General features: G+C 41.1%; 1 protein-coding gene across 4 annotated transcripts in view; it reads left to right on the top strand.

Moving 5' to 3' along the window:
• Window positions 1-27417, top strand: part of NME7 (NME/NM23 family member 7) — a 90715-nt gene that overhangs the window by 58168 nt on the left and 5130 nt on the right. For all 4 annotated transcript variants that reach the window (XM_064644343.1, XM_064644344.1, XM_064644345.1 and 1 more), the window contains one exon: window positions 16083-16190. In XM_064644343.1, the coding sequence (XP_064500413.1) occupies window positions 16083-16190 (108 nt within the window). The remainder of the gene's footprint in view (window positions 1-16082; window positions 16191-27417) is intronic.

Raw genomic sequence — 27417 nt, 5'->3', positions numbered from 1 at the left:
CAGGAAAGCAGGCAGTGGGATAAAGGTATGTCTCTCTAAGGAGCTGTGCTGGGTGTGCTCACTCTCCAAATAACTGTGACCTGATTGAAGGGCTGTGTCACAGATTGCAGGCTTGTGGAACATTTGTCCCTGGTAGGCAGTATATGCACTAGGATATGTGCTTTTCTGCAGATCTCGCTTCTGCTTGCGTTCTTCTGCTACATTGGCGCTTTCCTGCTGAGGGGTTGACTGTCTCACTGCGCTCCTGTTGAACTGTCAGCATCTTCAGTTGTACTTGTCTTAGGCTTCTGGAGTGCAGCTCCTTCTTTTGTGTCATTGGTGGTCTCTTCTGAGACCTTCCTGTAGTCTTTCAGATTAGTTGTGATGCTTGTTCTTGTCTTTGAGTGCAGCCTCTGGCTTAGCTGTTCTCACAGCCAGGTCCCAGACTGCCTGTGTGACTTGCTCTTGGTGTCTCTCTGTGCCTTGTTCTCTCTGTCCTGAACTTCTGTGGCTAATATGTGGGCCTTAGGCATGGAAGGCTCTCTCACATTTACTATAATAAACCGGTATTTACTCTTCAGTTATTGTTGCAGCACCCCTATAAAAGGCCAGCAATCATACTGATGCCCATCTTGAAAAGGTTTCTTTGCAAGGTTAATAAGTGCTGTTTAAAAAAAAAGATCTCTGAATTTTACACAAGGCTGTAGCTTTTCAAGGAGGGGAGGCACCCATAGGCTCTGCTGTGCATCTGAAGCTATGAGGTTTGATATTGACATCCTGTGAGCAGCTGAGAACTTCTATTTACATATTTAAATTTAAAATAGGAATGGGATTGCTGAAATGAGTGTGAGTTCCACTGCTTTTCATGGTGTGTCTGAATCATTTAAACCCTTTTTAAAAATACACTATTGAATCTTGTTATGTGTGATGTTAAATTACGAGTCTTGTGCTGGGTGTATTTCACTCTGTTTCTACTGGTGCAGTTCTGACATCAAGAGAAAAAAATTGCACCTGTGGTAAAGAAGTAACTGCTCTAGAAAGCTGAGAAGGGGACTTAAAAAGTTAATTAAATAGGATTACTACAGAACACAAATTGTTTGAATTTTCAGTATGCAGTATCACTTAGAAATGAGAGTGAGTAACTGCAATAAAAATTTGACAGAAATGAAGCTGTATTTCTTCTTCATTGTAAAGAAAGGAAGTGCTTGGAGGAGTAGGGGTAAGTGTAGCACAGTGTGCATTATCAAGAAAGTGGTTTTCTTTAAGTGCAGTAAAAAAAAAAAAGCAACGTGCATTTGATTTGATCTGCATTGATTTGACTTTCTTTAATATGGACCAGGATGCAAAGTCTGTAATGCAAAACCTTGGAACAGGGTGATGGTGGCCAGGAAATCGTGTCACTGCTTGAGCTTGCATTGATATTTCATTTCATAATGTTTGTATATTTTTGGCCTCTGGAGCACTGGGAGGATTTTTGTTAACACTTTGGTCTGAAGCTAGAGCTTCAGTTTTCACATCATCTTCATGCAGTTTCTGCCTTGAAATAGCTGCTGGTAAAATTTTTGTCGAGATGGAATCATTGAGATGGTTACTTAGTATTTGTAAGACCATTGTAAAATGCTGTAGAAATTAGGTATATTGCATTTATTTTTTCTTTTGAGCTTTCTTCATACACAAATTAAAAAGTTGGTTAGAACATGCAATTTCAGGAGTCTTCATCAGCTACATATTCCTGACTGATTGCATAACTTTTAGTATTCTTAAGAGCTTTTAGTTGGGATTGGCAGTACATTAAACGTGACTCAAGTACCTTCTGTTGTGAGATATTATTAAAGTGTGAGATATTATTAAAGTGATGGGATGTGCTGCAATATTTCTGCATCCAGTGGGCTGAAAAGGGGTTTTCATACACTTGCTTTAAATCCTGACTTGCATTCTTTTTACATTGGGGATTTGCATTTTATGGATAACAGTGTATTACCAGTCTTTTTTACTTTTGCATCAAAGAGCTGAAAGGGAGATTAGATGATTTAAAACGAAGCAGTGAACTGAAAGAGCTGGAGTCTGCTTTAGCTCCATTCCTGACCTCACTGTGTGACCTTGGACAAAAAGTTCAATATGTTTCTGCCTCAGTTAATCACATCAGTTAAATAGTGATAACAGTATGAGCCAAAGAGCACTGTTCCTGTAAGATTTTTGTTTGTATAGACCTCCTGTGAATCTCTAACACTGAAAAACTTCTATATGCGAGGCCAAAAATGTTCATTCCTAGAACTACTTAGCAGCATGACATTTTAACATTATATCACGTAGAGAATAGTTCAGTGGAAGATATAAAGGAATATAAAGATTATTTTTTGAGCTTCCAAGTACTCATCTTCTGGTAATACCTTCACAGTTGTTTTAATGTGGATTCTCCCTATAACCTAGTGAGCCTTGCTAAGAGTGTTGACAATGAAGTACATAATGTGTTTCAAGAGAAATAAGATTTTTTTCTATGTAATTCTTTAATGCATAAGATTTTAACATAATTGATTATCTGCTCAGATAGTCTGAGTCATGTAATAAAAATAAAAACTTTCATTCAGATCCAGACCATTATCAGCTAGGGTAGCAAACGGACCGATCAATACCAGTTATAATATCCTGCTGTCTAAGCCAGCAATGGGAAAGGCATGACTGAATTGCTTAGATGTTATTTAGGGTCAATCATCTGACTCTGTCCTTTCAGTTTTTAATTTCCACATCAGCCTCTGCAAGTCTAGTGAAAAAGTGTTCTAGACAGTGCCAAGGCCTCTTAGTTGGGAGAAATAGTAATTTTTGCCTGAAGAGGTGTCTGTGGAGGTAGATTCTTCCCTCTAGTGCAGCCCATTTTTTTTGAGCTGATGCTAGTGATTCATAAAGCCCAAAGTCTCTATGGGTTCAGGACTTCTGTCTTGTTCCATGTCAGCCCTCTGGGCACAGGCAGGGGATCTAGAAGATAGGAAATGTTAAGATAACTGTGCTCTAATGACCACAGCTGTAGTGTGACTGCACCTGTGAGTTGTCACCACTGCTTTAGACTGTAAATATCTTGGTGTACAATTTGTAATTTACCTCCAGAAGTGTTACAGCTTCTTGCCTGCGTCTGTGTGGATGCCAAACACCATACCTGTGTCAGTGAGTTGCTTTCCCTGGTTTAAAATGGATGGAGTCTGTGCTAGCTGCACCAGAAATGTGACTGATACAGAAACATCATATTTTTCTTCCTCTCAAAGCTGTGTGTAGCCCTGGGAGCAGCTGAGAGTCAACTATCCAAGAATTAATTTTTACAGGCAGGAATTCAGTAGGTTCTCCTGATGTTTCTTTTGTTTCTGAGTAGGTGGTGCAGAGGTCTGCCAGCCCTTGACACCCTGCCAATGCTCCCCTGTTTACTTTAACCATGTGTGTGTATGTGCTTTGTAGGGGCACATTTACATGAACTGGTTCCTATTTTGATGTGACCTTCTTAGAGCTCTTTCTTCAAGCCACCCTTTGCAGGTTATGGGCAGTCCTTTGATAGGAAAAGGGACTTCAGCCTCAGGAAATGTGTCTTTGTGTGGAGATTAGAACAAAAATCAGAGCAGTAGTGGAAGTTCCTTTTGCTGGCAAGTGGCTTGCTTTAAATGTGACTTGTTATTGCCAGAAGGTTGCTGTCATATGATGGCTGTTCAGTGTCATGTGGAGCTGGAGCTTGTAGGCTCGCTTTGATTCTTGATGGGTAGGTGCATGTGTGTTGAAAATTGCTGTTATTAGTGGTGACTGACAGTCTCCATCAGGAGACTAAATACTGACAGAACCCTCGAGACCAAACTCTGCTTTGAATCTGATGTGATTGAGGCGTGTTGGCAAGGTTACAGTTTGGAAAAAAACCCTTTTATCTGCCACTCCTTGTCTGAGGCTCCAGAGCTACTGAACTTGAACGTGTCAACAATGAAACTTTTGCTGCCTAAATAAATCCTGGATGTGAGGTCACTGGACTTGGATTCAGTGATCCCAAATTACAGTAATTTGGTAAAGCAGATAGTAAAAGATACTGCATTGTTTGTTACCAGGCCCACAGAGGCATAATACTGGAGGAGTCTGCTGCTTTCATCCTCTGGAGAGAAGGTGCTGGTGACCTCTGGGAGAAGACTGAGAGTACATTTGCATCTGATTTCCAGTTGCTAAAATGCTTTTTGTTTTTTTCTTAGCTGGCTACCAAAGCTCCTCTAGCCTATATAGGGTGGGGTTTTTTTTGTAGTTTCCTCTGCTACCTGACACTCTGATATTTTAGTATCACCTGACAAGACACTTTCTTAACTGCAATTTCTGGTCATTTTCAGGAAGTTAACAAGATTTTGTCAAAGATTCTGTATGCCCTCCTGGAAAGTAGCATCAACTTCAGAAGCCTCAGGGCTCCCATCTGCATTCCCATCTTTACCTTATGTCAGTCTGCCTCTGGCTTTGAACTGATTCTTCCTGGGTACCTCTTGCCTGATTCCAGGCTGGAATAATTTATCCTATTTTAGGAAGAGGAGTGAAGCTTAACATGAGCCCAGAGACTGAAGGAGAGCAGGAATGTATCACAAGCATTTACAGCATTGGTTACGGATCTTCCTTGACTTGCTGTGCTATCAGAGAGACCTCCTAGCTGCTCTCCAAAATGGCTAATGTGCCAGGGTATCCTGGAGCTAGTGTTTTGGGCCTTTCCCTGCAAAGCATCACAGGGCTAGCCATTTTTGTAAGAGTTTAAGTCACAATTGGAATATTTACTTTTTAAGAAAGCTCAGGTTTTTGGTCAAGGCCTTTGTACCGCTGAGCTCTGCAGACACATGAAGACATGTAACCTAATCTGAAGTCACAACGACTAATTGTATCTATTGGTAGGTGGGAAAGAAGACTGAAAGACTGGCTTAGAGATCATGAAGACTCCCTTTGCACTCAGACTGAGTGCATCCCAAAGTAGTAGGTGGGTGTCATTAAGAAGTGATATTTTAAGCATCTGTGATGAACACAAGATTCTTATACATGCTCTGAGTTGCATAAATTTGTCTATTCAGCCTTGAGGAAGTGAGGTTTTTCTGATTGCACAGGGCTTTGGTTATAGCTGTCCCATCTGCAGGTCTGGTTTTGCAAAATGAATGCTTCCACATCCTGTTTGGATTGCATCTTCCTGGGTTTGTTCTCTCCAAGCTTTGAATACATGCTGTGTGTTAGAGTGGTGTCACAGATTTAGTATCTCATATCGATGGATCGTATTTTATTTGAAAAGTGACCACACAAAGCTTTAGAAGTGCTTACCTAGTTTCTTTTGGCATTTGCTTGGTTTGTTTTTTAAATAATACTAGCTAATACATTTTAAGATACCATTTCTTTATTGTATCTCTGCCAACATAGATGGATTGAGAAGAAGAGGTTTTTTCTCACTACTGTAGAAAAATAGGTAGGCTTCTAACATATCAGCTGATCTTGTGATACCAGCCTGGTATAGACAAATACACAATGTAAATTTACACTGCTTGGCTGATCAAAGGTAATCCACAGGGTTCTCTCTAGGGCATCTTTCTCACAGCTACACTGGGTTAAAATGTGATTTACCTTGCCTATGGGAGGGTTTTAATACTTTTAAAATATAAGAGTACACCCTCTCTTGTGAAAACAGTCTTTATCAGCAGTACAAAGAGCTGGTCATCAGAATTGTTAGGTTGTAGTCTCCTCCTGCAGTCAGAAGATGTCTACTTTCCTTAGTGATTCCCTGTCTTTTTGTTTTACTAGGGGTTTTTTTTCTCCTTCCTACTTCCTTTGGACTGCTCTATTTAAGCTTTTGCAGTAGCTGCTGAGGTTTCTGAGAACAGATTCATTAGTATATTCAGTCCAGAAGGGCACTAGGTAAGAGCCTTTTTGAGACCATGATGGTTCTGGGTTAATTTCAGTGTACATGGTTGTTTTCTTTGCTTGCCTTGTGTTCTGCTTGGTTACAGCAGACAGCAGATCACTGTTACCTTGGACAGCAATATTTTTGAATATGTAAAATCCTAGAAAAGAAGCATTTGGGGAAAAAAATTGCTTTATAGGCTCAGTTCTTCCTTGGGAAAAGGGAGCAGTGTTTCCAGACAATATGGGAAGTTCTGAGGTCACTCTGTCTGGGAAAGAAAATTATACTGTTGCTGCACTAAACAATATTTTCTCCTTCTTTAGTTTCTTAGCATTCTGGTCACAGTGACCTTGTGTGTTTGTAGGATCTTTGATTTGAATAGATTAAGAGCATTTGCTTACATGCCTGACTCAGGTTTTTGTTGACTGTAGATATCCTTGTCCTTCACTCAAATTTGTCCTGACTTCTGTTTGGAACATACTGGTTATGTAGTGCTGTTACATATACTTCAAGTTATGAAGCAATATGAATAATATTTCAGTTTAAAAATATTAGTAAAGTAATAAAGGTAGAACTTTAAAGGTGAACAGGCTTTTTCTAGAGCTCTGTAGATAGCAATTAGCAAGAGTCACTGCACAAAGGTGCTTGATGAAAATGTGCAATAGAGAAAGTTATAAAGGTGTAGAAAAAGGGCAGTAGGACATTTTTCCATATAACCATGATGATGTCGTGATCTTGAGTATCCTGAAGTTGACTGTAACTGTCCCAAAAGGTTTCATGTTTTTCAGCCAGTAGGTTATGAATAGTCAATTCTTGGAAGTGCGTGACTTTTTTTCTTTTATTCTTATCCCAGAGGACTGCTTATTCAGGCTCTGCTTGGTTAATAACATGGTGGTAGAGCTAATAATAACCAAACAGAAAAGGAGCTGCAGAGCACAGTGTGTCTTATGTACTCTTGATGATAAATTGATATACAAGAGAGATTGATCTGAGGGGAATTGAACGTTGCTGGAAGGAGATCTATCAGTTTCTCAAACTGGTTTGCCCTAAGAGGGATCAGTTGGCTTTCTAGGTAGCATAGGTGGTATCCTTGTACTGTACCTTGCAACAGGGTGTGTATGAACTGAAATTCCCTAGGTGCTTTGCATGCCATTGTAGTAATGCAAGAAATACATGCTGTGGCCAGAATGTATCTGCAGTTATTTTCTGCAGATATTAGTTAAGGCTTCAAAGTGGATGAAAACAAATACTGTGGCCTCAGCCTTCCCTTCTGTAACAAAAAGAAGTAGACTGGTTTTACATTTATGACGATGATGGGTATTATTATTATTGTTGTTGTTCTTGTTGTTATTGTTATTTTTATAAATCCTTCCCTCTGCAATTGCTGACAGCCATGAGAACAACTACAGCAATAGTTTTCATTCCATATCACTGGTGTCATTGCCTGGGGATAGAACTGTTAGCTAAACAAAGGCATTTTAAAAGCTGGATATAAAATGATTAATTCAAATTCTGAGAAGCTGCTAAATAAGTTGGGGTGTGGCTTGCTGTTCTGTTTGATTCAGGCTGACATTCTCTGTTCCACTGCAGGGCCACCTGAGCTGAATTTTTATCAGCTTCTTTCACTTACAGTATGATAGACTGCATCCAGTGGGATGCACGTGGGACTTCCCTCAGATACTCCTAGTAAGAAGTTTTCCCTTTCTGTGCATCCATTGACTTCCCACATTAAGGGACTAGAACGTGGTCGGGGTGGAGGGTGGACAAGCAGCAGTTCTTCATGTTCCCCTAGCAGCTCTCAAGTTCCCATAGGTGACATGGCATGGCCTGAGTTCTGCAGACTGTGGCTTGTCATCAGACTGCTACACAAGGATTAAAGCAGCATTAAATCAGGGAGAGGGAATATTTGAGGAACTGGTCTGGAATTCAAAAAGATCTGAGCTAAAAGTTAGACAGTGAACTTGTGATCCTTGTGAAGTGTGTATTTCTTTGTGCCCCTGGGAAATTAGTCTCACTGTCTTGGTTTCATGCTCCAAAAAATGGGGTCCATTCTACTATTTTCTGCTCTTTGTGTCTCTTCATAGAAGTTTTCCAGGCCAGCAACCATCTGTTAGTATGTATAGGCACACTGGCTAATACAGCTAGTCCTGAACAGAGCAGGGGCTTTTAAAAAGTAGTTTTAACACAAAAAATGAGGGATTCCTTCCATCAGAACAGGGCTGCTCACAACTGTGCAGGAGGAGATGGCAGCATTGCTGACTCCAGGGTTGTATTGGATAGGCTTTAGGGCACAGAATGGAAGGGAAATGTCTGTTCCATGCTAAGCATCAGATGAAATGGATCTCTTGGGTTTGCAGCACACTTGTGAATTTTTTCTTTCAATCCATCTTTGTCTTCTGTTGAAGTGGATGGTCTGAAGTTGGTTCAGCTAGGGAAGTCTCAGTAGAATTCCAAAGGATTTTTTTCTGCTTTGCAAAGTGTAAAGCTCAGATACCTGGCCTGCTTTTGCAAGTGAAGAATTACATCTCAAAAATGTCAGAGGAAAAGTTAATTTATAATTATTCTTGTTCTTATTGGGGAAAACTCATCCAAGATATCTTCAGACTAAAAATAATGTCTTGCAACTTCATAGTGACATTCACTGGAGGCTCTCCAGATATTTTGCTAACATGAATTAATAAAATCCCAAAATATCCTTTGCTGCCTAGTATTTTTTTTATCCTTGTTTTACAGATGAATTAATAAATGGATGATATTCTGATGCCTTGAAGGCACTGAAAAAGCATCAGTAGGACCATCTCACCTTTAAAATTTAAAGTAAAGCAGCTAATAATCAAATTTACAGCTGCACTGTGTGCTCAGATGTCTTGCTTTTAAGTTGTAAATGCTTCCTTTTTCCAGCTTGTCAAGTAATGTAAATATCCCTAATGTTACCCAGATAATGTGACCAGATACATAGCTAGATATTTATCTTTATTCCTATTTACCAAGCAGCTTTATATTTGATATGTCAGTTATCTTCAAGGCTTCACCATCCAGTCTAGTTTATACTTAACTCAGGAGTGTGGCTGCCTAAATTCAGAGCACTGGCAATGGCAGATAGGCACGCAAGTGCAACAGTGAATAAGTTTCTGAGCAGGGCAGTTATCATTAGAATCACTTAAACATCAACCAGAAGCACCAAGACCAGTGAAAATACTGTCTCAGGCTGGCAAATGTGCCACGCTTGCTGCCCACAGAAGAGAACCTGTGGAGAGCTGGTGCAGCACCTTTGGGCTGCCAGAGAGGAGGAGTGGCAGGGAATTCGTGGGAGTGAAACAGAGAGAATCAAAGTGCCTGAGGGGATGGAGGGTGAGAAGGAGACAGTGTAACAACTTGTACAGACTTGTGAGGTTCCGAAAAACTGCCAACACTGGAGTATGGAAGATAATTTTAGGTCCGTTAACAAAACTTCCAAAAATACAGGACTTCAGACAGATACAGTTCAGAGGTTGACTGACTTTAAAATAAACAGAAAAACGGATGGATTTTTTTTTTTCACGCAGACCAGAGTAGGCTTTCTTAATAAAATAGACTATGGTTTGAGTACTTGCTACTGTTGCAAGACTGTTTGATTTTCGAAGGAGTTGGGCCTCAGATGCACTTCTTACAGGCTTGCAATTGAAAATTTGACTGACATTTGGATCAGATCATTTCATTTGCTGAACAAACCTTTGCAGCCATGCTGTTTCAAGTACAGAACTCTATGGCTCAGTTAAAGATGAGAAACTTGTCAGGATGGCCAGTAAGTGATCTATTTTGCCATCAACCAGAAGACAACCTGAAAATCCAAGTGAAATGCACAGTGCTAAGGGGAGAGGAGCTTAGGCTAAATATTATAAAGACTTTTAATGCAACCTTTCCAGGCTTTTGAATTTGTTTTGTGATAAAACTTAAAAGATGAGGGGAGTTTAGTGTGTGTGTTTGAAGGAGGTTGTTTTGGCTTGATAATTTTTCTCGTGATATGTGGAAAGTACAAAAGTACTTTCAGGTAATGCTGACTCCCTTGAAGTCTGCATAAGGCCTTTGATACTGACTCTCAGTTTGTACATGACATTGCTGCAGCTCATGTGGAACAGAAGGAAAGAGAAAACGTCACTGTCAACAAGCAACTTCTGTTCTGGATTGGTTTTTGAAACTTAAGCTGGAAGAAACCTCTTGCATGCTGTTTGACATTGACCTGGTTTTGTATTTAGAACCTTTATGAAGTAACTTTCCACAGGCAGACCCCAGGATTCAAGGCAAAACTCTTCTGTAGTTAAAGTTTTTACGGTGGCAACAGAACCATCTTATGTAGATTTTTCTCCAGTAATTTAGACAGAAGGCTTAGCACTGCATTTAGGTGTGATGAAATGGACCTTGAATTGCTACAGAAGTAGAAAATTGATGATGTTGATTTCAAAGTGGCTTACTGCATGGAACTGAGGAGCATAAACCAGGACAGAGCTGGGGTAAACAGTGGGAGAGCACACACATCACAAGTGATTGGCTGCAAAGAAAACATGTGAAGCAGGCTGAGGCAAGTTAGCCTTTCTGGTATCCTGCATGAGGTCACCTGTGACCACGGATTTCATTTTGACAGTTAAGCATTTGCCTTTGGCTGGGAACTTCTGTGAAGGTGGTATCAGACTGATCAGCTGAGGTGGTTCTCAGTAACAGTAGTGTTAAGGTGTTTCTTAGCTTCAATGAACATTACAAGAGATACTTGTTTAGTATTGTACTCTGCATGACAAAGACTGTGCTGCTTTTATCCAGTTGCTTCTTGCTGATGGCTTGTGTAGGAATGAGTATTTCGTCCAGCTCCCTGCTGCAGCCAGCAGTATGTGATATGACTTGTGCTAAAATGCCCTGAAAATAAAAGCCAGCTAAAGAGCTATAATGATGAGAAAAGAGAGGCATTTATCCTACCTGGCTTGCATAACTGCTGTACTGCAAAAGTTGTTTTGGTTGTTTTTCCTGAAAGGGCTTATCAACCTTCAGTTCACTACAGAGGAGGCTCAGGTGCCTTGCTTGGACAAGGCAGTAGGCTTTCCAATGCCTCAAGTTCAGCCAGACAAATTCCACAGTGAGTGGAATTTACATTATTTTGTTTGTTCACAGTTAATGTGTGTTCTGTTCTCTTGACAAGGGCAAAGCTGGTCCTTAAAAGGAGAAAGGTACTTCCTTGTCTGCCCAAGGCTGGCTACTGCCTTCTGGATCAGTTGGCACCCTCAAAGGGAAAGAGGGACCATCTCTTTCATGATGGCAGCGGAGAACTGCAGAAGGAAAAAGCTTCATGAATGCAGGGTGGAGAAAGCAGAGGTGGTGAGACCATCAACATAAAGCCTTCAGAAAGTGGGATGAATAAGAAATGCCAAGAAGAGCAAGGAGCAGGCACACAGTCAGGGCCCAGCTAGAGTAGGAAAACTATTTTACTGAGGGCTTAGAGGGGACTTTGCAGAGTCTGTTGTAGGCCAAGAGATTCTCTGAATGCTGCTGGTTTGAAACCAAACCTAAAAGAATGAACCTGCCCCATGAGCACACTGTGGGTAGAGAGGGTTTGATCACAAACTCTCTTATTTTTGTTTTGCTTCATTCAAGAGGACCAGTAACAAATTTTCAAGGTTCACTTGTTCTAGTTCATGTTCAAGTAGAACAAAATTTTAGGTTTTAAAAGTTCCTTTGTGTTGTTTTGATCCATTCAGAGTTTGTACTGTTTAAAGGCAGTGGTCTTTTAGCCTTTCTAGATACCAAATTAAGTATTCAGGACAGATGTTTTAAGAAACCTGGCCAGATTTTCTTGAAATTTGCAGTTTAGGCTAAATTTTCTTGAAATCTGAGGTTTTGGCTGGAATGCATGTTGCTGTTCTATATAACTTGCCATCCAGCCCATGAAAAAAACAGCCATTTGGAGGAAAAGCAGTTAATGAGCTTTGCTTATGAATATGGTTATGATGATTTTTCTTTCGGATTTTGACATATTACTGGCATTGGTGACATTTTTGTTTCCTTTCACTTGTATAGAAATAGAAAGATTTTAGAAATGTGCTAAGTGCTTCATACAGGCAGTGTTGCACTGGACACAGTTACATGCCAAAGAGAAACGAGATATATGCATTTGTATCTTGTATAGGATAAGGATCTTCGAAGGGCTCTGGGTAGAACAAAGCCCAGCCTGTAAGGTGTGATCAAATAGCCTGCTGAATAAGACCAAAGAGGAGGAAACCTTTTGGTACAGCAGCCCTGGTTTGTTTTGCCACAGACAGTGTATTCTTTGTGTGAGGTGCCAGTTTTGTGTCATCCCCATTTACACATGCACATGAAGTTCCAGCACACGCATAGTAGTCTCCTGTCGTGCATATGGTAGAGCTGTAGCTGCTCTTAACTCCTCCATCATCCTACTCTCAACTCCTTTCAAAAAGTTTTTGAAAACCAGTGCACAAAACACATACTCCAGAAACTAAACTCAGCAGAAAGCTTAGGAAATAGAGGCTTAAAAGGGGATGATGGGGTGTGGTGGAACCAACTCAAACCCCACTATTTGTATCTCCCCATTGTTGCAGATGAGGTTCTGTAAATAAAATGATTGGTAACCTTCCTGTCATGAACCAGAAGACTGTATATTAGTACTTGCTATGAGGAATAAGTTCTATAAGGAACTCTCTTCCTCCTTCCCTGAAACATTCACGAGATTTCCAGCCATACATACACAAGGACACCTATATATGAGCTGTATAGCTCTTTGTGTCTCCATCATTTATGGAGGCCTTGTTCCTTCATGGTTATTCAGTGGTGTAGCAAGAAAGCATTGGAATAATAAAACTTTGGAAATGACAGTTATTTTACTTTTTTGGGTTATGTAAATATAAGTAAAGACTGCATCATTCTCTTTGTTAACCGAGAGTAAGAAAGGCTTATTTAAGTTCTTATTAATCAAGTGCTAACAATGTACAGTGCTGGAGGACCTACCTTTGTGTACTTCTGATCCAATGCAATCCCAGACAGAACAGAATGAGTCCCTTTTTGTGCAAGATGGCTGACGGGTTTCAGGAGGGCAGGAGAATGTGTAACATCCTGCATTGAAAAACTGAAGAAAGGAGACTGTGCAGTGCAACAGTAGGAGCTTTTGCCTGTGTTAGTGAGAGAGTGAGTCCACAGGTAGAAATGTGAGGTCTTTTGTTATGAAGTTGTGAAGTAGAAATGAGAGCTTAGGACAAATTATAAGTTGGGACACCATAGCTACTTTTAAAGAACAAAGATTAAAAAAAAAAAAGTGGATTTGATGAGAAAGATGGGTCAAGGGAAATCTTTCAAAATTTTCGTAAGAAGAAGCACATCTGGACCTGTTGGAGGATGAAACAAAAGATGGAAATCTTTTGTTTGAGCAAAAGAATTTGATGGACAGCAAATAAACAGAATATGAAATACCAAGCTGTAGCTTTTTAGATCTGAGCTGTTTCTTGCTAAATGGTTTGCAAAGGTTTCATAGCCACAATAATATTTTTTTCTAATGTTCCCAAACTTTCATTCAAATGATTGAAAAGCTCCACTGCTATTGCTGGCTTCCAGACAGCTAGTTGATACTACAATCAACAATTGTTTGAAGGAAGGCTTGATTAAAGTGTCACATAGCTATAGTTAACTGGCATGTGACTTTTGTTTCTCCAGCAGACTTCCTTATCTCAAGCCTTTAAGGAGGACCATGTACAGGAGATTTTTTTTTTCTCCTTGGGGCTTTTTTTTTTTTAAAGTGAAACTCTTGAACTGTCCTCTGAAACAAAATTCGTTTGATGTTGAGTGTTTCTTATTCAAATGTCCTTGACATATAAAAAGATCTTGTATAACCTGTGATGTACACACATTAACAATGAGGAACTGAAACTTCTCCTCATATCATGTTTTGGGTTATACACACTCCTACCTTAGTTGTCTTCCGGGTTGGTAACAGATCATAATAACTGTTAATTGTTAGGACAGAAAAATATCTAGGACTTGCTGGGCTAAGAGAAGATCTTGCCCTTAAAGTCCAGTTGTCTTAGTTTAGTAATGAGACGTGACAAATGGGTGAAGCTGGAAAATGGGTAAAGGGTGTTGTCATATAATGCTCTTGTGAGGTCTTTTGGGACTAGCTTAAAACATTCACTGCCATCCCAGAACAGAGCATGCACCATGAGAGTGGTTCTCATCTATACCTGTGCAAAGTTTTCCAGGTCAGCCAAGAGCTACTGATGAAGTCACTTTGAACCCATTTGACACTGAAAGTTAAGAAATGCTTGGACAATCCAGTTTGATGACTCGGCTGGGGGAACAGTAACCTCCAGCTGTGACACTGAAACAAACACCTGGGAGTGGCACAGTGAAACTGCACTGGCCACTTCCAAAGTGATTACACCCTAATGTACCCAGTGCCTTTTCAGAAAGGAGCTGATGTAGGCTCTGTTAGCAAGGAAATAATTGTTTTCTTTGTTCTGTAGCTGTAGTGTGAGCTTGTCATCCACCTCTCCCCTCACAGGTACTCACAGGAGAACATCCAGAGGATTTTAAGGAGGGAAAATTGGGTTAATGCCATCACCACTGAATTTCACTGTGCATGAGGCAGGCTTGGAGATGAGCCTCAGGGTTTTGAAAAGAGAGGCCAACAAGTGTAGCACAGGTTGCTTAGGAAAGGGGTTAAAAGACAACACTGCAAGGTGATAGTGCAGAGAAGTACATCAGGACAGAATTATGGCTTGAAAGAAAGAGTATGGTGGAGGGGAGAGCCAATAAAGGCAGTCCTCTGTGGCACAAGATGGGAGAAATACCACAGTAAAGAGGTGTAGGGGAGGAATGTTATCTCAGGACCTGAGTAAAAAGGCCTCTGAGAGGCCTAGGAGGTGTCTGGCATATAGATGAGGAAGAGTATTGAAATGTTAATTTCAAAGAACAGGGAAAGATGTAGAGAGCCTGGACTGATCCTTAAAGGGGACCAGATGTTGACAGTAGTCAGGGTGTCAGAGGAGAAGACTAAGGCTGTTAAGGAGCTGGACTTCACAAATGTCATGTTTTGAGGCAGGTAGTTCAGTGTCAGGGGAGGCAATCTGCAAGGTAGAGCACTTGTGTCTGCTGACTAAGGACAGCAAGGCCTGTTCTTGAGAGCTGCAAAGGTGTTAACATGAGCTAATTGTGTTATACAAGTACCAGTGAGGTGTATCTGCAATATGAAGGATCCTGTGTTTCACCCAAGATGGCTTGATTGGCCCAGTTTCAAGCAGGTAGTTTTCATAGTTTTGGTCATGTTTTTTCAGCAGTTGACTTATGTGTGTAGTACAGGCTGGAATTTCTCTCTTCATAGAATAATGGAATGATTTGAGTTGGAAGGAACTTTCAAGATCATCTAGTTCCAACCCCCTTGCCATGGGCAGGGATACCTTCCACTAGACTAGCTTCCTCAAAGCCCCATCCAGCCTGACCTTGAACACTTTCAGGGATGGGTCATCCACAACTTCTCTGGGCAGCCTGCTCCAATGTCCACCAACCTGCTCCAATGTCTCACCAATCTCACAGTAAAGAGTTTCTTCCTAATATCTAATCTAAACCTAAAGAATTTCTTCCTGGTATTTAATCTAAACCTACCTTCTTTCGGTTTAAAACCATTCCCCTTTGTCCTATCACTACATGCCCTAGTAAGCTCCAGCTTTCTTGTAGCCCCCTTTAGGTACTGGGAGGCTGCTATAAGGTCTCCTTGGAGCCTTGTCTTCTCCAGGATGAACAACTTCAGCTTTCTCAACCTGTGTTTATAGGGGAGATGTTCAGTCCCTCTGGTCATCTTCATGGCTCTCCTCTGGGCTTGCTCCAGCAGGTCCACATCCTTCTTATGTTGGGGGCCTCAGAGCTGGATGCAGTACTCCAGGTGGGGCACTCCATACTAGAGTGGAGCAGAGTGGAAGAATCACTTACTCTGACCTGCTGGCCACGCTGCTTTTGATGCAGCCCAGGATATGTTTGGCTTTCTGGGCTGTGAGTGCACATTGATGGGTCATGTCAACTTCTCGTCCACCAGCACCCCCAAGTCCTTCTCTTTAGGGCTGCTCTCAATCTTTGTTTTCTTTTAGAGTGTACTACACGTACTTTAATAGCACAAAAATGTTTTACTTTATAAGATTATTTGTGTCCATGATATAAAAGAACAGTGTGGTTCACAAAGGTCTTCTGGTTTGCTTGTGTTCAACAGGAATTAGCCCGTCACCTCCGACCTGGAACTCTGCGTGCTGTCTTTGGGAAGGACAAGATTCAGAATGCTGTTCACTGCACAGACCTTCCTGAAGATGGGCTTTTGGAGGTAAGACCTGCTAGACAAACGTGTGCTCAACAACAGGAAGTTGTTAAGTGAAAAGCTATTCTTGACAGTCTTTGAAGCTGGTGAGTAGCTGTGTTGAAGACCAGACTAGACACAAAAGCAGAAGTTTTTTAAGGGCATTTAACTCATGTAATTCTGATACTATAAAAAAATCATCCATGCATTTTTCTTGAATGAATATTGTACAATGAAGTATTTAATTAAATGAAAGTCAAGGGTCCTCTCTTTGTCTGAACATCCTGTGTCCTTGGCACTGAATATAAGCCCTAACGGTGCTCCTGCGGGAGCACCTTCTTAACCCTTGGATGACCACCATGATTCCTGATCTAGATTGTTTCTCCAGTGAGCTCGTGTGGAGCTTGGAATATTACAGGCACTAGGGATTTGAATTCTCCAAATAGAGTCCAGGTTTATTTTTAGACAGTCATACTTATGCACATCATTTTGTATTTCCTGTGTTTTACGTTAACTTACTAATTATTATCTGATTTTGGCTTTGTATGCTTTCATTAAGGTCCAGTAAAATGGGAAAATGTTAAATTAGGGGAGTTTATAAAGACAGAAGTACTCACTATGAAAACCAGAACAAGCTCATTCACTTAATTCCATGCCTCAAAACTAAGGTCTGTACAAGGGGTTGAAGTGGTGTGTAATCATTTCTTCAATGGATCTCTGTGTCAGTGAAGATGTTTTTCCAGTGCATCCATAGCTTGTGTTTTACTGGTTACATGTATTTGTGAGTGTATTGCTGTCAAGTTACAGCAGAACTATGGAGCAGCAAGAATTGTCCTGGCTTGGATAATTTTACATTGCCAAAATAGTGGTTTCATTGGGGAGTGAGGAAGAGCTGACTGCATCACCATCTCCCTTCATGAAATAACGTGTGAGATAAAGTGCTGTTTGCTAGGAAATTGCATCTAGTTTAAGGCATAGACTAGTGCAATTCAATGCTTAGAAAGGCAACCAGTATCAACAAAGTTGCAGCTTTTTAAAGCATCTCCAAGTTGTCATTAAAAATGGACAACTTCCAGTTCCTTCCCAAAGGGACTGGATTTAAACAAGCGAACAGGTGTTTGTCACCACATACCTGAAGTCCCTCAGTCATGGCTTTTCAGTGGCAGCAGACAGAAAGGCATAGCCTGCAAGGGAAAAAGTAAAGTCTCACCAACACTCAGAACAATTTAGTACTCCATCAGAATTTTCTGTCTCTTTCTCTCTCGGGTCCACAGTCTGTTTCCTTTACTGTTTTCCTTTCTTGGTGCAAAGCAGATATAACCCCATTTTGCTGGTTGTTTAAGTTGAGTTTATAGCTACTGTAAGTGAGGCAGGAATTGCTTCTCCAAAGCAGAAACTGAGGCCGGAGTTCTTTCTCAAGGTCTCCACTACATGTGTTTGTCCTTTGAATTCCGCAGCTGAATCATGAGCTAAGTTCTTGATCTAGTATTAGTCTGACTACACACCTTGCAGTTCCCATTGCAGTCTGATCATTTTAACTGTTGTTTATTGATTATATTTTTTTGGGAGAGGAATCTAAAGTCTTTTTTTACCATAGGCATAATTTTACACAGAATATGACTCTTCATCAGTCTGTAGTTCCTTCTGTAACAGTCCAGGTTAAGCCAGCCATTGTAAAGGACGTTGCTGAATGTTCTTTAGTGAGAAATAAAGCAGTGACTGTTTCATTCTGATTTTTTGGCAAATAAGCATTATAATGTAAGCTACAGAAGCCTTTTTACTGCTAACACTTTAATTCTTGGAGTATCTTTAGATCTGTCTTCTGTAAGAAACATAGTTGCCTGAAAACATAGGTAAGCAAAGTAAACAGTAACCTCTGGATTTGCTTAAGTGCAAGAGCTTGTCACAACTGATGAAATACTGCATGCACAGAGATCCTTGGGAAGGACTTTTTCCTCAGTGAGCTTTTCTGTGAGAGGAGCTTAAATCCAGTCAGAGAGACTTCATTTGCTAGCAAGTGGAAACAAGACCTTTCTTCCCCAGCCTTGGTAACTGTAACAGTGCTGTAAATGTCAAGCTAGAGCAGAGTGACTGTGTGGCCTGCTAGAAGGAAACCAAGCCAGACAAACCTTTTTAAGAAATATGCTGTTCAGTAAATGAAGTGAAGGTTTTGATTCTTTAGTGGATATTTTAATATAATGAGTTTAACAGAGCAGTTATTCTCCACCTCGGAGGAGGTGAATTTGGAGATAGGTAAGGCACTTGTCATTGACCTTGGCCATGTTAGTGCCATGAAACTTGCTTCTTTCGATATGGAGTTAGTGTTTGTTCATTATGTCCATGTTCTGGTAGGAGATGTTGCTGTTGTTGAGATGTTAATGCTGCTGTTCCTATTAAAACTTCACAGTATCATTGTAGGCCAGCTGATTAGTAGAGGAGGAGTCTGGAGTAAGTTTCAGGCAGAAATCTGACCTGCTAGATTTATACTAAAAAGATGAAGAATCCTTTCTAAAACCTCAGATAAGTTCATCCCCAGCAGTCTCTTTTCCTTTCTTCTAGTGTCATTGGTTTTTGTACTGTGTTAATGCTCTGCTGCAGTTTTTACCCAGTATAGCTCCAAAACCCAGACTTTATGCATATTGCACTCCTGTTTGGCTGATGAAGGGTAAGTTTGGCAACCTGATCAGGCACAAGAGCTAGGAACTCCAGTTTCATTTCTAACTGTGGAGCTGATTTTATCTGAGCTTGGCTAAGCCACTTTTCAAATTTTGGCATGAAAGTGTTTGGCTCTGAAATTATGTATGAAGAGTTTCTAATTTATATTTCTCTTCTCCAAAATAAAGTACTAAATGCGACAAATTTTGTAAAACAAACTGCAGAATCATTATTACAATAAGGACACAGAGTGGAAGTTCCAGTATCTCTGAGCTTAAATTGAGCCCAGTGGGTTTGTACAAAGAAAGCCTTGGCTGTATCTGTTGGCTGGTGTGTGCAGTGCTTGCACTGTTAATGCTAAAGCAGTTTATTAGGGGTCCATGCCACAGTCCTAACTCTTTTTTGGCCACGTGTTCTGTGTGCACATCTGCAGGGTCAGCAGTGCCCAGAGGACCTTGGAGACAAGATGGAGGGACTGCTGCTGTTGCCACTTTGTGGTTAGAAAGCTGAGTAGGTTGGTCTGTGTCTTAATTGGTTTTGTGACTTTTGGACTTCCAGAACCAAATGGAGATGGAAAGGGGTTGATCTACTGTCCTATCATGAGCCTTAAATAGATTGTATTTATGGAGGCACAATAAAGGCATGTTCCTGTGTAGAAGGGAACACTCCAGAGCTTTCCTGAGAACTCAGGTAGTCTTAGTGTCAGATACTGCTTATCTTAAGATTTCTCCACCCTTCTCGGCAGTTTTCATCACCCACGGTTTCAGATATAACTGAAATTTGAAAAGGTTTTGCAATGGCAGCTGCTGTCTGATTGTTCACAAAAGGAGACTTCTAAGGGGAGATGAGATATGTAATTGAGGGTTAGATCAAATGCTTCCTGGAGTTAATAGCAAACTCTAGGTGACTTTGGTGGTTTGCACTAAATTGACTGTCACTAGGAAGTGCAAGGTTGTGACCTTTCTCCCAAGAATCATGACCATGGAGTACTTGGGGAAAGGAGAGAGAACAACTGTCTTGGAAACAGCAAGGACTAATTAACTAAATAAGGGTTAGCTTGTGCACTTAGTTTAGAACACTATATATAAATAATATAGTACAGCAGTTTTTCATTGTTTTTTTCTTAGACCTATTTTCCATGGACCTGGAAAAAAGGAAAGTTCACTTTTAATCTTAAAACCCCCTCAAACAAACAAACCAACCCCAAAAGCAAATACAAGCACTTAGTCCCACTAGTTTGACCCTTAACTCCTATTTTTGTTCTACAAACTACTTGATGTTTCAGGCAGTGACTAACGAATATCAGAATTAATGAATAACTCACTTTGGCTCAAGAGAGGAGGGATTATGCAGTTGAACCAAAAACACAACTGGTTGCAATGGAAAAATCAGTGTATTTTCAGTTGTAGAGCTGTAACTGCTCTTTTTATTACTAGTTTAGTGATAAAAGAGGAGGGTGAATATTGCCCTGAAGCCTCTTAGATGAGTTGTTTGACTTACAGGGTCAGGCACTTACTTTTTCACTTCATAGACTTGTGTGTCCTCATATCAGTACAAAATGTATTTTCACAAGTGACAATGGATAGACACAAATAGCTCAGAACAGTCCGTTTTCTCAGGCTTGTCATCAGTTTCCCATTTTAATGAGGAGAGGAAAGAAGGGAGGAAGTAGAGAAGGGAGACTGATAGCAATGGAGTATTTGTGAGATGATGGGGTTTTATGAGTGATTCATGAGTGAAGGCTTACCCAGGAGTTTCTTAATTTTTCGTATCAACTGATGTTGTGTAGGACATTCTTTCAGAGCAGAGGGTTGCATTTGTTTCCCACATCCAAAGCAGATACTGCTCTGCCTCTTGTCAGTTTGGTTTTTTCTATTTTTTATAAGGGAGATACTTTTGGAGCAAGCAATCACAGTACTCACCTACATTCATGTTCTTTCTGAGTCAAGTAGAGCAAGGACTGGAACTTGCATCTTTTATATGCCAAGGAACTGCTTTATTTAGCAGACTAGAGATGTGTCATGTACATGTGTTGAAAGATGATTCCATTTCTCAACTCACCTGACGAACATTTCTGATAAATATCTTGTTGAAATAGAAGCTTGCAAACCATTGGATCTGATGAATCATCATTCTCTAGACAAATTTCCTTGAAATTGGTCATTCCTGGAATAGTTTTTAATCAAAGTACTTCATACAAGGTGTTGTGGCTAAAAGACTTCACAGTTTACCTGCCTCCTTAAAGAAGTGAAGGCAAATTAAAAATCAGTCAGTGAAGTTCATATTCACGTCACTGGAAGTACAGTGAGTAAAGTTTCCCACAGGAGGTGGTGCTGTACACACACCTCAGTCTACTGGGTCTTAAGTGGCTGAGTACTTTTCAGATTATGCAGGAATCTACATAATTTAAAAAACAGTAGCCTAGAACTGCAGTTATAACAAAACCAGTATTTCTGGGCTTTGGCATGCTCTGCATATACATTGTTGCTCATACTGTGCAATTCAAAGTTTTTGGGTTTGGGGTTTTTTTTGTGTGTGTGAGCAATTCCAAAAGGGCATTTGTAATGCTGCAAAATGCTCCAGGGATGATAGACTGCATGCATCTGGGGTAACCTGAAAGGTCTCTCCAGGGCTGTGCAGCCTGCTGAGCCACCCACGCTGGCTTTATGTTCTTATGCCGTGGTGTTGGGGCGATCAAGTCAGTCTCATGGGGTCTCTTGGCACGATTACAAAATCTTTAGTAGTCGACATGTATTTGTGTATGTGTACTTATATATACTCTAGTGTCCCTCTTTGCACTGGCACCTCGGGGTGCTGTGTCTGTGCCACCACATGGCTGCCAGGTGCCGTCAGGCTCTGCCTTGGGCAGCAGGACTGTGGGGGGAGATGTGTCAGCTTTCAGTGTCACGGGCGGCTTTCCAGCCCCGCAGTAGCAAGGTCCTCCTCGAGTATCATTTGCTGGCCTTCTCACTGGCCTCAGAGCTATTTGTGGCACCCACAGACATGAAAATAACCTATCAAAGGGGGATGACTTCGCTGTTATCAAAGAAGAGTGGGTTTAGTCTGTCTTCTGAGGGAGCTGTCATGATGGTTGGATTTTTTCCCTGTCACGTCTTTGAATTTCAACTGTGCAGTGGTCAAGAGTAAGGCTGGGGACTGGCAGACTGTGCAATGTACCACTGGAAGCTCTTCATTCCCATGCTCAGCCTTGCACCAGTGAGACTGGCTTACTGCTTCTAAGCCTTTAAAACAAACTGGCAATATCATCTGGCTATACAGATCAGCTATGGCGTTCTGGTAGATGGGGGCTCTCCGAGTTCTGGCACTGGAAGTTCAGCTGCCTGGATCCAGCCTTGGGGAGATGGGAGGTGATGCTGTACGATAAACGGTGACAGGACGGGCCAGTTCAGCAGATGTGTTTTGTCCAGGCAAGTGCTGTGGACGATGAAAACCACGATCATTTTCCTCATTAAGACTTGGTATTAACTAAATGCTCTGCCTAGAGTTAAGAGCTGCGCTGTGCCTGAGCTTTTAGAGCAGCATGTCTTCCACCTGCTGCAGGCCAGCTGTCCTTGGTCTGGCATTCCACATAGTGCCAGGAGAGGCATGCCTTATGCCTTCTTTCCCTTTGCATTTATTCATGGAGGCTGAGGGCAATGGCGCAGGGGGGATGTTTTAGCAAGCTATTCAGAGTGGACAGGGTAGCACTCTCCTTGAAGTGGAGAGACATGCTTTCCATAACCACTTCTATAAGAAAAGAGTCGTGTTACAGTAGTGCTCTGCTGGCTGTCAACTTGCATTTTCCTGTTTGCTTCTTCCTCACCTGCCTGCTGCCATTGTCTGGACCTGCGGGCATGCTGCACGGTGCTTGTGATCATCCACCCTGGAAATGCTTTCCTATCAGTCATGAGCTGATCTGTGGGTTGAGGTTATAGTGCAACAGTTTAGGATGGAAGGTATCAGAAGGATGCAGCTCTGCTCACCTAGTCTTTTTTGGTGCATCAAGGTGTAGTCCATGCAATTTAATAAAGCATGTCAATGAGTAACTCTCAGAAGCGTCAATGTGCTTAGTGTGGAATTTGAGTATGTCACACTCGGAACAAAGGTCTCCTGCATTGCTTGTTACCGATTAACTTGTCTGGTATTATGCAAGCTGCCTCTACCAGCTGAGAACTAACTCTCCCCATTCACAGAGCAGCCAAGCTTGTAAAACATTACACAGCAGAAGTGCATAGCATGGCAATGAACCTTTCACTGAGGGCATTCCAGCCGTGCCGCATTTCCCTCAGGAGTCTTTAAAATATTTTAATAAAGAAGCCATTGTTTCACTCAGTAATACAGCAATTTTGCAATGAAGTCTTTTATTAGTGGCCCATACTGAGCTGCATAATCCAGGGTAAAATGCTTTTCAGCATCTCCAGTCAAAAGAAATAAAAATTGGACGCGTTTGGGTGAGGTTGGTTTTGGCTCTTTTTTTTTGCAAGTTTTCATAAAAGCAGTAGCTATTTTTGTCAGTTGGAAATATCAATCTCTCCTGGTACAAAACGATTTCTAGAGAGGTCTGTCAGATAATGGTTATTATGGTTCAAATGCTTCTCCATTTTAACTTTCTGAGACTTTTATCCAACAGCTGTGGGAACAGGTTTGAAAGAATCTGGAGTATAGGAAAACTTAATCTTACTCAGTGGTGTTTTTACGTATCGGAAGATGTTAGCCAGCACTGGAATGCTGTCTCACAGTGTTTCCTGATGCTGTATATATACTTGTACAGAGAATTAAGTAATCTCTTTGCCTAGGCCTATCTGAAGAGAAATTAAGAATTAAAAGTATTAATAGTAGATGGATGGATTTTGAATACATGTTGCTAGTTTCTCTTTTAAAAATATAAATTATGGTATTCTGAGGTCACTTGCACCTAATTTTGAGCATAGGTTGTATAATTATTATACTTGTGGGCCAGACAGGCAAACCAAACTAGGAACTTGTTTAAACATAGTTGTGAAATAGTTCACCTCTTGTGCTTCCACTTCTGGGTAAAATCCGAGGTCCAATTACTCCTTGTTCTGCCAAGTCTGGAGTTTCTAAGTGCCAGAGAGAAGAAGTTAATGAGTGTGAACCAAGCAGCTCCCAAACCTCTTTAAGTTTCACCTGATCCTGAAGGTAACCTGTGTGATAAACAGGGCTTGGCTTTTGGCACGTGTTTGTGTTACGCTGAGCAAGGTAATTTTGTGGAGGGGAGGTCAAGGCGGAGGGAAGGCGTGACAATTCTTGATAACTGATTTGAGGCCCAGTTTGTGTCTTTGAGGCTGCTGCCTTCTTTCTTTCTCTCAGCATGTTTTCATTTTAGACCAAAAAGCCCAGATCCTCTTTCCATTACCCCTCTTCCTCCAGCTGAAGCATAGCAACAGTTGGGCTGCAACTAATCTGCATGATGGGCAGATTACAGCAAAGAAGAGAAAAAAGCCCAGGGGAATAACTAATACAGCAAAAGCAGTAAGGGGGTGCTGTAGTTACACAAGTACGTAGAAGCTCAGAATATAATTAGTTTCTAAAGCAAGGGGCCCTGCACTTTATTTGGGGCATAAGAGAAGTACCGTTGTCCTGTAGCAGACACTGTTGTGAGATGCATATACAATTTTATGTGGATTCCTATTATTGACCTCAGCCAGTTGCACCTCCCACCTCTCTCAGAGATCAAATATGCAAATATTAGTACTTCCTGTACCCCTTCCCTTGTCAGTGCAGCTTCCTTGACTGACTGCTGTAAACCAGCAGTAATCAAGAGAGAGTTTGTCAGCTGTCTGCATTCATGTGTTCAAATGTATGTGGAACATGGGAGGACAAACCCAAAGCCAAACATATGTTAATATGAAAGAAGACTGTGAACAAAATTTCCTGTATCTCATGGATGATAACACCATGGGATATCTTAAGTTTAGAATTTTGTCAAGCTCTAGAAACCACTTCTTCTTTCATAAGTAATAATAACTCATGATTCAAAGTGTAGCGTCATTCCAGTATTGGTTTTGTGCTGTTATAGAGCTGAGGGCTTAGACACTGGCTATGTTGGTCCTGTGCTAGCAGCTGTGCAAACACAGAACAGGATGGCAGTGGTCACCTGACAGGGGTGTTGGCTGTAGTCTAGAGCTCCTCAAAGTCGCCTAGCATCTTCTGGTTTCAAGTAAGAGCTGCGTTCTTTCTCTTCTTCTTTAACCCTAAGTTCACTGGTATATAGGCAGGAATGATGTAGCTACAAGTGTGTAGGGAAGTCTCTGAGCAAGAGGCAATTCTCTTAAGTGGCCAGAGTTTTCTGGCCACTAAAAAACTGCGAAGTGGGCAGTTTTCCTTCCACATTGATGCCAATTACTGCTGTTCTGGGGAGAGGCAGTGCGCCAAGACTATCCAACCACAAACCAGGAACTGCAGGCTTCCTCTGGTAACTGTCTTACTCAGTCCAGCTATTGAATAGTAACTTGATCACTGAGGTGTCAAGACTCTAGTTCTGTCATGATGGTAAGTGGTTTAGCACTCAACGGGAGTATTGAAATCACAGAAAGCTGCTGAGATTTGAAACAAACTCTTGGCCTTTTAATACAGAGCCATTCCACAGGGGAATGGAGCTTCCTAGATTCAGTGACATGTCTCAGAAGGTACTTTGAGCACTAATGCTAGGGGAATTTATGCCATTAGTTTGATGGAATGTTTCCTATCAGCCCAGCGAGCCACAGTCAGCTCAGGAGTTTCTGATGGTGCACGGAGGTGCTTTTGGTAGTTTCTCTCAGGATATTTTGTTACTCTCTTATCTGTCATAACTTTTACACTGTTGCCAGATGTATCCTTTTGGGTCCTGGCTAAATAATACCCTATCGAACATCATGGCTGCTCAGGAAGAGCTTTAAATGCTGGCTACCTTTTGCTTCATTTATTTGTTGACTTCTTCCATCTTTGCTTGAATCTGTGATGTGAGTGGAAACACATTGTTATCTCTCTGTGACCACTTCCTCCTTTATCAGCCATAATCTAGTAGCTCATGAGGACCATGACTGTCAGTGCTCTCTGAGCAGGCTGGAGAGCCTTTGCTGAGCATTGGTGATGTCTGTGGCTTGTATGAGCACCTCTAAACCCAGCTTTACTTAGATACTTCACGTGCTAGCAGCAGGGGCCCTTTCCAGTGTTTTTGTCCAGTGCTCAGGACGCGTTTGCAGCTTGCACTGACACTGGTGGTGCCTTGCGTCTTGCGTGTGGTCTGCACCTAAGCTCACTAATTTGAGGGCATCCTACAAGACTTTTACAGGAGCTTCTGATCTTGAGGCAGGCACGCAAGATAAGTGTGAAGTGCAGAGGCAGTAATCCTCTGTGATTGACTCAGTGAGCTGCTTGGGATTCTTAGGAAAGCAGTACTTGCTGTCACGTTGTAGTTTTTCATATGTGATGGGAGTGGGGATCTTACACTTTATTTCATTCCAGTGGCTCTACCAGGCCAGTGATATGTTCTGATGGTTACCAAAGATGTTGCTAAAGAAGGAGTAGAACTGGTGGGAGAGTCCTGGGCTACAATATTTAGTTCCTGCTACTGAGCAGTTAGTTTATGTTGTGAAGTGGGGAGATTCAGTGAACCTGTATCTTCTTGTTAAATCTACAAATATCTATGCTTCAAAAATCAGTAGTCTGGGTCAGCACAGTAGTTACGTATGATGTAAAAACAACACCTTGTTATTTTAAATAAGATTTGGTGTTCACTTATTTTTCTTAGAGTATATCAGAGTAAACAGCATAAAACTCACTTTCTTGGTGTTTTGATTGCGGTGTAATGAACTACTGTCTTGTCCTCTCATTTCCATCCTGTTTGAAATTCAGATTTTTCTTATCTTTTATTTTATGGTACAGTTTCCTAATAGCTTTCCTTGCCTTTCTCTTCTGCTGTGTTTTCAGAGTTGAACATAACCATAAGCAGCATTTGAGGTGACTGTGTTAAGAGCACACAGCATAAAAGCACAAAGTGCTCTGTGTTACCCTGTAGTGTTTCTTTAATAAAATCTTCCATTGTGAAGTTGGGGGGTTTGGTGCATAGGGGATTTTGTCCCAGCTTTACTTAAGAAATTAGCTTTGATAGTTGAAGTGTGTGTGTACAAATTGTTCTGCCTTGGGCAGCCTGATCAGCTTTATTTCTTACGTTACATGACACTTGAGAGAGAGGCAGGAGTGATGAACTTTCCCTTTTTTTTGAACAAACTTCCTGAGACTAAACCCTCTTCAGGTTTATGTGGGAAAATAATTCTTTATTTTCCAAACACATACTACAGTGAGTAAGAAGGCTCTCTTTTTCGACAACCATTTTTATTTCTGGACTGCTTGTGGCTCAAAGGATGGTATGATTCCATGGGGCTTTTGGTCTTTAATCTAATGATTTAGTCATGTGAATCAGCTGAGTGAACTGTAACTGGAGTGCACTGTGGGTGTTAGCAAGTGTGCTTGCTAACGGCGTTGGCAAGTTCATGCTGATGTACAAATCAAGATTAATGGGCAAAAAAGAGATTTTTTTTTTCTACTTGTGACCTCAAACTGAGATAACATGTAAAAAATTATCAGACCTAAGTGT

Source organism: Pseudopipra pipra, chromosome 2 (assembly GCF_036250125.1).
Source record: "Pseudopipra pipra isolate bDixPip1 chromosome 2, bDixPip1.hap1, whole genome shotgun sequence".
NCBI lineage: Eukaryota > Metazoa > Chordata > Aves > Passeriformes > Pipridae > Pseudopipra > Pseudopipra pipra.
This window is presented reverse-complemented; position numbering and strand designations above follow the sequence as displayed.